Source organism: Solanum pennellii, chromosome 7, assembly GCF_001406875.1.
Source record: "Solanum pennellii chromosome 7, SPENNV200".
Classification (NCBI taxonomy): Eukaryota; Viridiplantae; Streptophyta; class Magnoliopsida; order Solanales; family Solanaceae; genus Solanum; species Solanum pennellii.
This window is the reverse complement of record NC_028643.1, coordinates 35,868,362-35,885,235: the sequence shown is the minus strand read 5'-3', so window position 1 is coordinate 35,885,235 and position 16,874 is coordinate 35,868,362. Positions and strand designations below refer to the sequence as shown.

Genomic DNA, 16,874 nt, shown 5'->3' with positions numbered 1-16,874 from the left:
ATGTTCATACGACATAAATGTGTCGTTTACAATCCAAATTGAGAAAGTTGAATTCTAAAAAGAGAATCTGTTTAGCAAGGAAATAGAGAATTGCATTAGATTATGAGTTAAAACATTTCGTATTCGAGGAATATATAAAATGTTGATAGCTTTGAAAAAGTTCATCGATCTTCATATATTTTCGCAAGTGATATCTATTTTTTACAACATTATCATCTTCTTTTTGTAATATTTGTACCATAAGCTTTGCATATGATAAAATACCAATCACTGATCAACCATTTCGTAAAGATCAATTCAAAACCTTTCAAATCTCTACTGCTTCAACTTTGTATAATGTGTTTTTAGTTTGCTTTGTCGGTGAATTTTGTGACACATTTCATTATTCTCTTCAATTATAGAAACACTTATATTTATCTTAGTATTAAAATTGAAAGTATTTGTTAAAAGCTTGATTTCTAACTTCCACAACAATTAAAACAATCATAAAATCAAATTTATTTCTATATGCAATAACAAGAATCATAATGTTATATTCTAAATATTAAAAGTATTTATTAATATATTGATTTCAAACTCCACAAAAATAAAAACAATCATGAAAATAATTTTATTTCTATATACGATAACAATTGACATAATGTTATATTCTAAATTACATTAATAATTTTCTTTGATACTACACTCTGAATATCATATCGTAAAAGAAAACCTGGAATCTTACCCCCCACAAAATAACCAATATACTTATTTTTTTTTCAAGTTATTATTATTTTTTTAAATTTTTTTTCCTCTATATTTCTCAAGCCCTTTTCTATTGACATTTTTATTTTTTGTTTTTTCTTTATTTTTTAACTACTTATCTTTCTTTCATTTGTATTTTAATATTCCTTAGAATTTGAATATTAATTTTTTTACCGTCAAATTTTTCCTGTAAAATAGTTTATCATATTTGATATCAAGAAAATATTCTATATATATATATTTCCTGTTAAATAGTCAAACAATCTTCATTCTTTTAATCACGTAATTTTATATATCTTCAAATTAATTTAAAAATATCAATACGTCATTTTAAAGATTATTTTAATAATCAAGATACAAATTTAGTGATCAAATTTTCTAACAAATATTAAAGTATGTTTACACAATAATTCTTTAAAGTATTTTTGGGAACAAAAATATTAATTATTCAAACACATTTTATTATAATTTGTTCAAAATTTTCTTTCAGAAACATGTCAAAACAAGTTTAGNAAAGTTTAGCCTTTATGATTGTTTGTAAAAAGTTAATTAATAGAAACTCTTCATTTTAACACAATTATAAAAGAAAAATTACTAAACTACACAACTTTATTTTACCTAATCCCAATATTTCCATACTTTTTTATTAAAATTAAAAAATCCTTTTTTTTTTACCCCCAATGATACTTTACTTACTTTTCACATTGAAAAAGTAAAACAAAAGTTTACCTTTCCCAAAATTTTCGCCCAGAACTTTCCCCCTAATTTTTTAAGTTAAAAATTCAAAGCAAATTGAAATTCAAACATTCTTATCCTTAATCATCCGGAATTGAGTCCAAAAATAGGTATATCATCTTCCCTATTACGATTTCTTCATTTTTTTTTTCCTTTTTTGCGTTTTCACTGTTTTTATTATTCTTCAAAATCTAAAGTTTTTTTTCAGAATTGAAATCTCCGTAGATCTGAGTTATACATCGTTGCATGACAATATAGTCATGACAAACCCAAGTTCTAGCAAGAGAAATTCGTCAAAGAGCAAACATGCATCTAGTTCGAAAGACCCAAAAACCCCAAAGAAAAGGGGTAGAAAGCCGACACCTCCTAGTGTTCCACCAACACTACCAAAGGTGTGTACATTTGTTTCCATACCCATCGTGATTTTCATATTTTTTAGTTAGTCTGATGATTCTAATTTTTACGTATCGATTATTTTGTATCAGGATTTTGTATTTTTTCGTTAGCCTGATGATTTATATGTGTCTATTAAGTATCGTTTATTTTTTTATAAGAATTTTGTATTTATCTGTTAGTCTGCTGATTCATTTTTTTTAAGTATTGATTTTTTTTCGTATTTATGTGCCCTCATGATAAACTGATTTATGTGTTAATTTTAGGTATTTTACATATATATTAATGTATTATATATACTATTTAAGTATCAGTTTGTTATATATATTTATTTGTATCTTTATATAAAGAATAATGAAAGTATTTGCTATTTGTGTATCTTTTTATGTTGCACACGAAATACAAAGATATTTAAGTTTGATGTGTTGCTGTTATTTAGTATAAATTTGCATGTAAAATAAGGTATCAACAAATATGGAACACTGTTATGGAAATATGGTATGGACAAAGTCAAGGCAGGATATGTTAGTGATAGAGACGATCCAACAAGGCCAAAGAGCGGGTATACTACACAGGCTGTATTAGTTGATGTTGATTACATAGGTTTCTATTATGTTGAACTTACGTTAATTAATATTTTGTATTACTTCTCTTTTTCGTTCAATCTTTCTAAGTAGTTCTTAATTTGAAGAATTTCTATTGTCAAATATTTGTCTCCAATTATATAAGTTAATTAACAGTACATATAAATTATTTTTGTAAAAGTAAGATCTATAAAATAAATGTTGATACCATATAAACTTTGTTAAAAGTATACCTGATACTAAATTTACACTATTGTTACACAAACTGATACAAAATAATTTACTCCAAATATCGTAGTTTTCCAGTACATCAAAATGTATGATACTATATTACAATCAGATACACAAAATCTATAGTATTATTAAGTATATGATACATATTTTATTATCAAAAAATAAATTTGTGTATCTTTAATAATTAATACAAAATTATGTAATGAATATATTGAGTATCGTTCAGCATATTGAATCATATACTACTCTGTATATATTTAGTATCGCTTGTTGTTTTGCATTGAATAACAAAATTTTGTTATCAGATACATTATATATTTACCATTATATGTAAATGAGATTAGACAAGTTATAAATTTGTCAATTTCTTTAAACTTTATATAATACAGTCAAAATTCGGTATTATTTAGTATCAATATACATTTGTAGCTTGAAACATTCACATGGTTTTAATCACATCAAATGAAAAAGTTCAAATCTTATTAGCAAATTAATAATATCCAGAAACATTATTACACATCAAGCATAAAATAAGAAAAAAAATAATCATCAAGAATTTAGTGTCTCTTCAACACACATGATGACACCTGTTGTTGCATCGAAATTCAGTATCTCTTCAACACCTTTATCTGAAGTATCAATGCATAGAGGATACGTTCCGAATCCAACCTCATGATTCTTAATTTCTATGTACAATTTTAAACCCATATCAGTTCGAATACACAATGTAGCCGAATTACCTTCAACAACATATCTAATATCGATATTTTTTTTCGATTTATCAATACCCAGCTCATGCCGCAAATTACTGAAATAAGATTCATGAACGAAATATTTTCCCCAACCACTATCCAATCAATTTTGTATGCTCATATATAACAACACTTTCCCATATTCCAGAATGTCGTAACAAGAACGAAGTATTCATTTTTGAATCTTCACAAATTGCGTTCTTGATTTTTTTTAAAAAGCTCGACTTTTTTTTTGATTCACAGTCTGAAGTTTTAAATATTTGAAATTCAATAATGAGATAAATTAGTACATGATGTTTATGCAGATTAGACGCTTAATTTGTTAAACGTCAACGTGAATTGTGGAATAATTCTTATCCCTTTTAATGCGCCGTAAATATTAAAAACAAGCAAATAATTAAAGTATCCGCCCACTATAATTTAAGTATCGTTATCTTATTTTAAGTATCCGGATTACTCTAAAAAAAAAGATTTTTGGTAAATATGGATACAATAGGGATACAATGTAATTTGTCCCTTAGAATATGTGATTTGCCTAATTTTTACTTAATTATACAATTATTGTTTCACCCTTAAATACTATTAAAATTACTAAAATTCCATTGTTTATTAGATATTTTTGGTTTAATGAAAATTTCACACTGTTAAAAAAAATCTATAAAAAATGTGCGTCCAAATTAAATGTCACATCATTATTAGGATACACATGTCATTAAAGAAAATATATTTGATTGTATTGTTATTATAAATCTATTACCACTTTTTTGATGCTCTATTTGTTTCATTTTATGTGATACAAGTAATTTCAGGAAAATCAATGAAATTTTTTATATGGTTCTCACATATTTTTAGTTGTCATTTTACTGTGATTCATAATACTTCTTAGTTTTTACGTTATTTTCAAATAATATATGTAACTTTTTTTTGTTTCGATAAAAATAAGGGAGTCAATCAAATTTCATTATGTTTTTTAAATATGTTTTCATAAAAATATCTTAAACTGTTACATTGCGTTTTTAAGCTTCTTTTTTATGTAATTTTCAAATATGTAACAAATTAGATATTAATACGAAGAGTTAAAGTTTTCAAATCATTATATTTCATTTTTAATATACGACTCCCTCCTTTTCGATTTATATGAACTTATTTTTTAATTTAATTTTAAAAAAATAATTTCTGAATTTTTTTTTATATATATCATATTTAAAGTCAAAAAATTAAAAATATTTCAATAAACAAAATTTTAATATACATTTAAATTTTAGTTTTAATTTTCACTGATTTTACCTAATATTATGCTTGATATATAATTATTAAGAATTAAGCATAATCATAATTTATTTATTTTTATATAATAATTAGATATCATAATAAATAATTAAAAAAATGAAGAAATAACAAAAATGAGGTAATAACTAATAAGAATAATTAAAGATATTTCTAGAACTATTTGATTTTCTTGTTATCATTCTTCATAGATTTTTGTTTGCATGAAGTTACACGTTTTACTTTGATCATTATTCACTTCATATATATAAATTTGTTTTTAGGATTACTTATTCTTGAAAGATTTTTGTTAGTATGAAATTAAATTGTTAATTTTGGTCGTCTTTAATACAAATATATCATTCTATTCATTTTTATTTGTAAAGTTACTTTTTAACATTTTTTTTCTTTAATTCCAATCTAATTTATTTTATTAATTATATCACACTTATTTATTTTCAAGTATATTAATTAGAACCAAAATAAAGATGACAATAATTAATTCATAATAAATTTTTATATAAAAAGTAATATTTTTAAATAAGCATAATGAATTGAAAAAATATTAAGAATAAATTAAAGTAATAGTAAAATAGAGTAATAATAAAATAGATATCACAATAACTCACAAAAGAAAAAAAGTGAAGTAATAACAAAATAAGTTAATGGTAATAATAATAATTTGAGATGTTTCTAGAACTATTTAATTTTCTTGTTATCATTTTTGGTAGATTTTTGTTAGTGTGAAATTACATTTTTTTCCCTTGATCATTATTCACTTCATATATAAAAAAATATTTCTAAAATTATGTAATATTTTTCTTAATAGATTTTTATTTGCATGAAATTACATTTATGCCCTTGGTCATCCTTCACTTTACTCTTCTATATAATAGAAAAATAAAAATATATATATTTCTTATATTCATGACTCAAAAAGTCATAATTATATATCTATTTATGGAATTTAACCTATGGCTCAAAATGTCATAATATTATTTCCATTCATGATATTTAATTTATAATGTAAATTGCGTAGACAATATATAAATAGCAAGCCTTACTAATGTTGGAAATCTCATTTTTCCAACAACTTACCCCAAAACAAATATTTTGTAAAAGACAAACGTAATAAATCACAATTCTTATCTTGTGTTCACATTTTAAACTCTATATAATTTCCCCTTTAATTTTTGTAATATCATATTTAATGTACTGATCACAAAGTCAATTTATTTTCTACTATATAAAGAGATCACTTAGTATGAACATATAACATTTCTCTATCTCTACTCATCAATCGAAAGGTGTGTAAAAATCTCTTTTATATATCTCTTTTTCTCTGTGTCTTAGTTATTTCTTATATAAATTGATTGCTAAACAATTATATTAAGACTTTTTCTTTTTGTGTTTTTTTTTGTTAATTTTTTTTTATTGAACAAAAATTTAGCAAAGAAAAATGACAGATTCTGGGAAAAAACAAGTTGGAGAATCATCGACCACCCCAAAAAGACAAAGACATTGCCACAAGTATGATGTGGAGAAAACTCAACAACTTGAAGAGTAAGAACAATTTTATTTACAAAACGACAAATAGAAAATTGAACCTCCATGTATGTTCAAGTTTTTAAGTTTCGTTTGCTTAAAGATATGATGTTATTTTCTTAACATATATGAGTGATTTAATAAAAACTCATTACCGGTATGATAATTTATTTTTTACTTTTTTGCATTAATTTATATTGATTTTATGTTTTCCTTTTTTTCTTTAATAATCTCATTCATATTTAGTAAAAGATCTATATTTTGATTTTGCTATTAAATTGTTTTTGACTGAATTGCTAAAATGATTCAAACATAGTTTTTTTTGGATGATTGATCTACTGTGTACATACAAAAATGGTTTGGATTATTCTTGATTATTCATTAAAAAGTTTACCATAAAGAGATGAGTTTCTTTAATTTTAATGTCTTAATGTTTTTTGCCAACACATACAGAAAAAAAACAATTACTTTCGGATTGATATGATACCTTTTTGAGGCTCAACTAATTTAAATTTACATCAAAATATCTTAACTTGGAGTCTTAGTAATTCAGATTTGCAGAGAAAAAATTACTTTAGGTCCAAGTAATCAGTATTTGAATTGGAAAGTCCCACTTTAGGACCCAATTAAGTCATATTTTGTATGAAAAAGTCTCATGTTGGGGGTGGGGGGTGGGGACAAGTTTCAAGCAAATACGAGGCCTCTCTTAAAAAAGATAAATACATAGTTATCACTCCTCAATACCTAGATCAGTAAGTAATGCCTACTAATCTAAATTCCATTGGGAATTAGGTTCATTTTAGTAGTAAAATCTTCTCTACCGAGGACAACTTAAATTCTGCCACTAGAACCAGAGATCCTAATTAATGATAGAACTTGCTTACCAATTAACCGTATATTTTATTATATTAAAAAGGTTTTTATTAATCTTTTCATTTTTAGCTTTATATTTTTTTAAAAATATTAAGTTAATAATATATTTTCTTGTGAATATTGAATGAAGATTTTTCAAGGAATGTCAACGTCCAAGCGAGGACCAGCAAAACCAATTGGGCAGAAAAGTTGGGCTTGACTCTAAGCAGATTATGGCTTGGTTTCAAAACAAAAGATCGCAAACAAAGGTAATTCTAATTAATTAGTCATTTTATTGATTAATTATACTTAATTGATTTCTGTTTTTTTTTATTTATTAATATTATTATTATTGTTGTTGTTGTTGTTATTTACTTCCAATGAAGAGTTATTATGTATTTTTTAATAATTGATTAAAAAAAACTAAAAAAAATGAGTAGATAAAAGTAGAGACGACTCCATGGCAAGACTATTGAATCGCTTTGGTTAGGCCCCAAATTGCTTCTCTAAATTTTGTTAAAGTTTTTGCATGTGTAATTAAATACAACAGTTTCTTACTATACTAGTTATTAGTTCATTTACTTCCTCACCTTTTTAATTTTGTTTCCCTCTTTATACAACTAATTCTATTATTGATGTATTTTACTTTTATTTTTCTGAATCAGTTATTTATTTGTCTTATTGAATTTATCAATAGATTTGAAATAAGTTATTTGCCTCAGTAATATATGAATTTGATTAAAAAAGTTAAAAGTATTTTTATTCAGCCTTCAATTGAATTGGTAACTCATTAAAAAAAGTGTTAGAATCATCTTTAATTATTCAAAATGGATAAAGTCCTTTAACATTTTCCAAAACTTATCAAGAAAATTACTAAATGGTCATCATGTTGTATTTCTGTTGGAGTTTGAGAATTTAGTTAAAGAAAAACACATCTTACAACTAGAAACTAATGCTTTTTTTTTGGGGGGGATTCATTGATGAATGAAAGTGATCTTAAAATATTAAATGGGTGGGTTGAACTAGTTTGAGACTAGTAAAAGTGGGATGAATAAATAAATGAGAGCGTTATAGATTATTTGGGATGAGTTGAGCTTAAAATGGACCAGTACCCTATCTCCCAACTTTAACCAAAAAACTCCTTTTCTTAGTTTATTTTCTTGTTATTTTTCTAATTATCGTATAAACTATATTTTTTCTTCTTTATGGCTACATTTAACATCTCAAGTTTTAGTAAAATCTACAAATATTATATCTTTTCCGAATCTCACTTTGTGTGATTTTATTAGATATATATCAACCAACTTCTAAACCTGCTACCTTCAGTTGCACCCCAATTGATCCCCATGAAAATATGGGTAGCCAAATCTTTCAAAATTTGAATGTGGTGGATAGATAATATTTTTGTGGGCTAAATTTTTTGATCCATGTAGAAAGAATCCATCAAAAATATATATTGCATATGAGAAAGAAAATGTATGTTTGTTCATGTGAGAGCAAAAATTTGAACTTTTAAGCAAAGATGGAGAAAAGATTAATAATTTTTACACATTTTTTCTAAAAAGAATTAATTGTAGTTTTGGTCCTTTAATTATTATTTACTTATACCTTCGATTAATGAAATGTGCACTTTTGATTCTTATTGTAAATATTCCTAAATTTAATATAATTATTGATCTCCCCATGACTTAATTAATTAAGTCTTATATTAAGCTTGTATTGTTAGTTCATATTTAATGATAATATAGTTTTGAAAATAGTTCTTACGACATACAACTTTACATAAAAGAATTAGAAACACACATATCAATTAAATTTCAATCTAAATGATTTTTTTTCAAATATCAAAAGGACCAAAGTCAAAATGTTTCTAAATTTTAGGAATGAAAAATGATATTATCCCAAGGTTTTGTTTGACTTCCTATATATATGTGATTAATTTGTGTTAAATATATATTTCCTCAGGCAAAAGATGACAAATCAGACAACTATACTCTTCGAAAAGAAAATGAATTTTTCCGTTGTGAGATTATGGCAATGAAAGACAAGAAGAAAAATAATATGTGCCCACAATGTGATGGTCCATCCATTGGAGAAGAAGAAAGAATGTGTAATTTAGAAAATTTGAAAACGGAAAGTCAAAGGATAAGAGAGGAGGTAAACCTTTAATATTTTTGCTCTTTAATTAACATTTGTCCATGTTTAGCTGCTAATGTTTCTGCTAAATTTGTAGATTCACAACCTTCCTCTTATCACCAAATTTGCAAGAATCATTACCTTTAATTTCATAAATCCCCCAAGGTGTAATATAATGTTCAATAACATTATATGAGAATTATACTCAAACTTGGTGCTAAACTAGACACTACATACATACAATGCTCTCAAAATATCCCATCCACAAGAAGTCCAATCAGCATCAGCGTACATACGAAGTTTGTAGTCTGAGTTGCGAAGACTCGAAGTTGATGTGACTTTAACAAAACCTTTTTCGATTACTAAGACGATAAGCAGTTCAAGGGACTTTTCATAAGTAAATTCAGGCAAATAAAACTCCCAACAAGGGACTTAGCTTGAAAGGGTTGGTTTGAAACATAAAGGTTTAAAGGTGTGTTGAGAAATAATCTAATTTTGGAGTAGTTTTGAGCCTATGTCGCTATAAGGTGAATTTAACTCCTTTTATAGTGGTATTAGGCCTCTATAGTGAGGTTAAGTCGCAATAAATGCAGAAAATTCCTAAAACAACTCAATATTTTGCAACCTTGTGTTAAGGAACAGCGGGGGGAAACCAAGGGTGAGTTTCTTCTATTTCCATCATTATCATAAGTAAAGGTAATTAAATGAATGCCCTAGGGGTTGATTATTCAATTTATAGGCGTTAGAATAAATGGTGATTACTTTAGGGGAGAGTTTAGGTTGGTAAAATGGTGGAAAACCTGCGGTGTGGGATTAGGATATAATACATGTGTATTTAGGTCAATTGGGTATGATTATGCGTTATATTGATATTTCCTAGACCAAGGATAAGCTAGGTATCATAACAAGGGAAATGCTCAAGTTCTTTAGAGCATTTTGCGGTTTATTTGAGGTAGGTGATGACTGTTTGTTTCCTATTTATGGTCTACCCAGGTACAACACCTAGTACATGTGATTATTTGTGTGTGGGTTCCATGAGTGAACTAGGTTGGCTATGTTGTAATGATGTTGATCATGTTTATTGCCTATGTCATTTATTTTTGTATGTTATGGTCATCCATTCATATTTTATATCACTGGAGTTGGCCGATGATCTATTAGTACACTTTTGAATTTTGTGTATTGATAGTTCATTTGTTCTTTCTCTTTTTGAGTATATGACAAATTTTGGCGGCTTCTTCGCAACCTCAATTGTGATTCTAACACTTGTTAAAACCAAGTGTGAGCAACTTCATCTGAGCTACTATAGATTCCTCTATTCCCTCTAGTTCATTTTCCAAACATAGATTCTTGTTGTTTTGGGCTTGCATCTCCACATCCTAGACAATGTAGATGTTTGGTACATGAGTTTTAGTTTCTAGGGTGTTACTTCCCCAAGGTCTGGGGATAATGGTTTTTATTTATGATATTGTTGAAAACTACTCCCTTTTTGTTGTTTACTTGATGTCATGTTAGTAGATAGTTGGATTTATCATTCCAGGCTAGTGTTGGTGCCTCTCATGAAGGTTTAGGTCACGATTTTCTTGTTTCATTCTACGACTCCATTTTGAGAGGAGATCTTGGAAATGATAAAATTGTGAGAGTAGCCTTGCTACTTACAAAACTTTTCAAATGCCTTATTTTCAAATTCTCCTACATAATCACTTCATATAGAAGTAATGTAGTATCCAAGGCTTTCTGTACTTTATCACAGAAGAACTCTAATTTTTTTAAAGTATCGTCTTTATGATCAACAAATATAACCCAAATAAATAAACAATGATAAATTCACATATTTTTTCATCGATGCTCGTAGTACAGACAATATCTTTTGAAATAAAAGAATTTCTAGTTTTCTTACCCTTTGGACATGCATGGCAGATATGGTATTTGGTATGATATTGCTTGGGCAGTCCAGATATGTGTAGCTTGTTTTTCAATAAGACACATGCATGAATGACCAAATTCCTTATGCTAAAATCCAAGGATTTCCTAATAATTATGCTAGAAAAATGTGTTCACTTATGCTTTTGATGGAGTCTAGGACGGATACATTTTTGTCTCTAATTCCAGCCAGTAGAGTTTTTTGGGTGTTGCCTTCAATAACACATCATGATTTTTAAATCTTACTTTAAGCTTCGCGTCACATAGTTGTTTTGTTCAGAAGATTGTATTTTTGATCTATTCACAAGAACAAGATAAACATAAGTAATATTGCAATACTCATTGAAAGTAAAATTACCTTATACCAATTACAATTCCTTTAGGGTTATTTCCTCCTTTAAAATCTTCAATAAATTTAAATAGTTTTTTTGTTGCCTGTCACATGATTCGAACATGCACTAAGAAAATATCATTTTCTTTTTGACTTGTTGCGGTGGGTCCTACAATTACTTTTTTGTTAGGTACCCATGTTGACTTGATGAGTTCTTTGGAGTTAGATTAGTAGAAATAGGCTTGAGTATCCAAACCCATCTCGGTATATAAGAAAAATGAAATTTGAATGCGTAATAGCAAGACTGAGAAAAGGGCTATTCATGGGATGATTTGTCGATAAAATATTTCTTACTAGTTAACTTATTGGTAAGAGGAATAGGGTTGTAATAACTCTCCACACTCTAACATCATAAGATTTTATGGATGTTTCCATTTTTACTTCCCAACGAGAGAAATGTTTCTCATTGAAACAACGACATGTTATTTGTCAAGTTCCTATTTGTAATAATGCTTCAATATTAACTTAGTTTTACATGATATTTTCTCACTTCATGTTAGGAAATAAGTTACGGATCTTGCTTTGATTACTATTAAAAATGCAAGAGGGCGTGGGGGTGAATTGTCCTTATTCTTCCTTTTTATGTCGACTGAGTGTTTTTCGTAGTTTACTTATGATATACGCAAAGCATCTCAACACACATGCAAGAATAAAAATGCGAAATGTAAATTTGACACCAAATATTTTTATACTGGTTGGGATCAAATATTTCCTTCTTATTTGAAATGTGTAAGATGGATACTGGGATTTTGTGGCTATCATATTTTTTACAATGCTTCTCATTTCCTCTTTTCCTTGGCTTACTAATAGGATTCTTGCAAAATTTTAAGTGAAAATGATATGCTTCATTTTTCTATTCATGATGAAATATATAGCTTCACTTTTTCTATTTTGCAGCACTTAAGAATATCAAGAATCATCTCAAGTTCTCGTGGAATATCTTTTGGGATAGAGTCAAATTTGGCACCACTGAGTTCTACTCTTGGATCTCTACCAGATTCCTCAAATGATTGCTTGTTGAGCCAAATTATATGTGGATCTCCCATTCCTTTTGATCAAGAAAATAATCATAACGAAGACAATAAGGTTCAAGCACAATTAATAAATAACAATAACATCCCAATTATGTCCTCATTACCACAAGGAAATTACGGTATTCATCATGACAATAGGGGAAAATCAATTTTTGATATTGTTGATGCTGGTATGAAAGAAATGCTTGTACTTTTGGATGTGAATGATCCTGTCTGGGTAAAATCATCAGGTGATGAAAGGTGTTTTATACTTTGTGAGAGTTATGATAGAAAATTTCCAAATTCATATCGTCCTTATAAATCATCCAGTACTCGAATTGAATCATCAAAGCATTTTGGAGTTGTGCCAATGACCGCAACTGAGTTGATCCCAATATTTCTTGACCCGGTAAGTTTTTTTTAACGTTTTCATGCTATAACAATTTAGTTTACGAGTGATATTGTATACTTTGGGCTTAGTCTCATACGAATTTAGGACATGTTAGTAATAAGGTCTTAGGTTTGTTTAGTTATACATAGCAGAGTAAAAATTGTGTGTGCTAGCCACTTTTTGGACTATTGTTGAAAACTTCAAATTTTTTTAACGACTTCAAATTTATAATTATTTTTTCAATAGGCCATTTAAGTTTTTAATTTTCTCCCATACAATATTGATTATGATAAGTTTAAATGGAGCCACCAACATGAGCAAAGAGTATTTAAATAACTACTCTTGAAATTATTTTGAGGTGAAAATGTTATTATTTAATCATTAATTATATATTTAAAATAATTGAGTTTGTATATGCAGATCAAATGGATGAACATGTTTCCAACTATAGTCAGAAAAGCTAGGAATATTGATGTTGTTAATCCTGCGAATATTGAAGGCTCTATACAATTGGTAAATTATTAATTATTTTGAATTTTTCCACTAAATTCAAATAAATATTAAAATTGCTTCTTAAAATAATATAGTTATATTTTGGTTCTTGAAAACAGATGTATGAACAATTGCATACTTTATCTCCTTTAGTGGAAGCTAGAGAATTTCACATCATACGTTGTTGCAGAAAACTTGATCAAACAACATGGATAATGTTGGATGTTTCATATGATTTATTCAAAGAGACCCAAACTAATGTACCTTCGTATGCTTGGAAATTTCCTTCTGGTTGTGCAATTCAAGATTTGGGCAATGGAGGAAGTATGGTAAGAATAATATCTCTCTCTGCATTTTTTATTTAAAGAGGAAATTTAATGTGTTGACCTCCTTCCATACCAAGGTCCGGCGAAAGGCCGGACCACAGGGAAACACAACTGTACCCTGCATTTTCATAAGAGGTTGTTTGCACAACTCAAACCATTGGAAGATATATCACTATTTACATGTAGCTTATTTTCAAAAAAGCATGTTACATAAGTAAAAGTTATAATGTACCGATGCATATATTATGATGTCTATTTGTCTTCATATGATAGAAATATAATCAAACCTATCTTAATTCTCGATTTAGCAAATTTTAGATCCTTATGTTATGTTGTTCACGTTTCAAATATTTAACTTTTGGACGTGTGATAGGGACTTGTTAAAGTGTCCTCATTATTGGAACAATAAATGATCTTTTTGTCTCATAAATAACATTGTACATTCCCCGCGAACACTCTTAGAAGTTGTATTTAATGCATTATATTCAATAACTATACTTTTTAACATGTGCTATGAGAGTCGACAAACCTATGAGTATTATTAATTTAACAATGTTGAATCCCGACCCATGTTATACTGTTCAAGCCCTAGATATTTAAATCTAAATCAAAAGCAGATGAATAGTTTTCTCCTTTTAGTATCTTAAACAATTTTCACCTTATAACATACACTATTATGTTCCAATAAAAAAAATTCCAACGCTCGATCTAATTTTTAATTTGCTTTCGTAATTATTCCTTTCCTTATAGGTTACATGGATTGAACATATTCAAGTAGATGATAAAAATCAGGTTTATGATATTTTTAAAGACTTGGTGTATGGTCATCAAACATATGGAGCTGAAAGATGGATTGTTACACTTCAAAGGATGTCAGAGAGATATAATTTTGCAATGGGTGCATTATATCCTACTGAACATGATCTCAAAGGAGGTTCGATTTTATATCTCCTTCTTCATATATTTATGACTTTAAATTTTATTATATAAGAAAAGATAAGAATCTATGTAAAAGAAATTGTCACCTCAGAGCGACTTGAATTAAAACGACAAAATTGGTGGAGCTTAAATCCATCCCCTTTTCTTTGTTCATTTGAAATATAGCCTTCTTTTTAAAAGTGTGTTTTGTGTGGAAGACAACTTTTTTTAAAAGAAAAATGTTATTTTTCTATGTTTGACTAGAGAAAATGTTTTCCAGTTAAAGGGTATGAAAATTTAATACCTCTTTTATTTTTGGATAATTATCTCAACTTTTAACTTGAAATAGTCATTTCTAAAGAAATATTTTTCTACCAAAGAAATGGGAAAATGATCTCTTTTCACATTTTCTTGGGAAGCCTTTTTCTATTCATAATTAATCAAATTTTTAACATTATATCAACATTTTAACAATACTAGCAATTACTGTCATCTTCTTACACTCAAATATCATCAAAACACTATCTGGTTTGCTAATATTATTATCAAGGATCAATTTCCATTAAATGTTATAAAATACATTTTTTTTCAAAACAAATTATTGTCTAAAAATTGATTTCTGTCACACTATGCACACCCTAATTGATAAATTGATATTAATTTCCTTTTTTTTATAAATATTTTCAGTGGTTTATGATATTCCAAAAGGAGTGAATAATTTGATGAATATATCTCAAAGGATGGTGAAGAGTTTTTTTGAAACCCTATGCATGAAAGATGGATTAGAATTTTCAAGTTCATCACAATTGAATTGTGGAGAGAGGGTTTCTGTAAGAAAAAATTTAGAAATTACCCAACAACAAGGCTTCATTGCCACTGCTGCTACTTCTCTATGGCTTCCTCTTTCATTTGAAACTATTTTTAATTTCCTCAAAGATGACAACACAAGATGTCAGGTATGTATCAAACCTTCTTTATAATAGGGTGGTTTGTTTCAAATATTTTATTTAGTTGATAAATACAAATTTTATTATATAGATCATGTTAATATAACATAATATTAATATAAGTTTCAAATAAAATTAGATGTATTGTGAATGTTGATGTTGGCCACAGATCTGTCGGTATGCATATTTGCACCGTATATTCAATTTTAGTGCGATAAACCACATCCTATAGAAAATATTTTTTAAATATTCAACTCTTTATAGCTTATTTAATTTCTAACCAAATGACTCCTAAGAGTATCCTTATCGATTAACTTCTTCAATCCATGTGTTGATTTTAATGTGAAACTTGCAAATTTAAAACAAATATGAGAACCTGAACTCATAACATTAAAATTAGAATAAGTTCAATGTTAAGAATTTTTGAAACCATTAAGATTAAATCCTCAATTCTATTTGATATGTTAATATTGGACTCATTATCTACATGTTCAAGTGTTACCATTAATTGTGCATGATTTATTTTATTTTATTATATGGTTTACAATAATCATCTCATGAACAATTTTTTCACAATCAAACAATGAGTTTGTTTATCATATGATTTTGATTAATATTTTTTTATTGCTAGTGGGATGTTTTGTACGGTGAAAATAATGTTTTTGAGAAAGATCGAGTAAAAACAGGAGCTTCTCTAGAAAACAATATAAAAATCATTCAGGTATATCTGTCAAATTTATTTATTTATTTATATATAGTTTTCTTCTTTAATTATCAGGATATTTCACTATATCTAAGAATAAATAAATGTACTTATGATTTGGATTCATCTTGTATTCACATGTAAATATATCAAAATTTCTAACTGGTATCTACTCCCTCCCTCCCCCACATTTTTTAATATGTGATTATTAAATTAAAGATAGTTTTACTACACTTTGAAAATCTTCTTCACATTATTATAACTTTGCCTATTATTGCAAGTCTTCATTTTGACATATTTTCTGGATTTATAATGTCACGACCCAAAACCGAGCCGCGACTGGCACCCACACTTACCCTCCTATGTGAGCGAACCAACCAATCTAAACCTTAACATTTTAACCATAATGAACAAAATACGATGCGGAAGACTTAAACTCATTAATAAAAAGACAATTCAATAACTTCTAAAAATTCAACATCTATTATTCCCCAAAATCTGGAAGTCATCACCACAAGAACATCTATGA

At 27.4% G+C, this 16,874-nt stretch overlaps 1 protein-coding gene across 1 annotated transcript in view; it reads left to right on the top strand.

Moving 5' to 3' along the window:
- Nucleotides 1–6,162: 6,162 nt before the first annotated feature.
- The window catches only part of LOC107024984 (homeobox-leucine zipper protein HDG11-like), a 44,966-nt gene continuing 34,254 nt past the window's right edge, over nt 6,163–16,874 (top strand). The window contains exons 1-9 of the mRNA XM_015225879.1: nt 6,163–6,271; nt 7,257–7,374; nt 9,071–9,262; nt 12,453–12,977; nt 13,380–13,472; nt 13,571–13,780; nt 14,528–14,711; nt 15,383–15,651; nt 16,274–16,363. Of these exons, the coding sequence (XP_015081365.1) occupies nt 6,168–6,271; nt 7,257–7,374; nt 9,071–9,262; nt 12,453–12,977; nt 13,380–13,472; nt 13,571–13,780; nt 14,528–14,711; nt 15,383–15,651; nt 16,274–16,363 (1,785 nt within the window). The 5' untranslated portion in view covers nt 6,163–6,167. The remainder of the gene's footprint in view (nt 6,272–7,256; nt 7,375–9,070; nt 9,263–12,452; nt 12,978–13,379; nt 13,473–13,570; nt 13,781–14,527; nt 14,712–15,382; nt 15,652–16,273; nt 16,364–16,874) is intronic.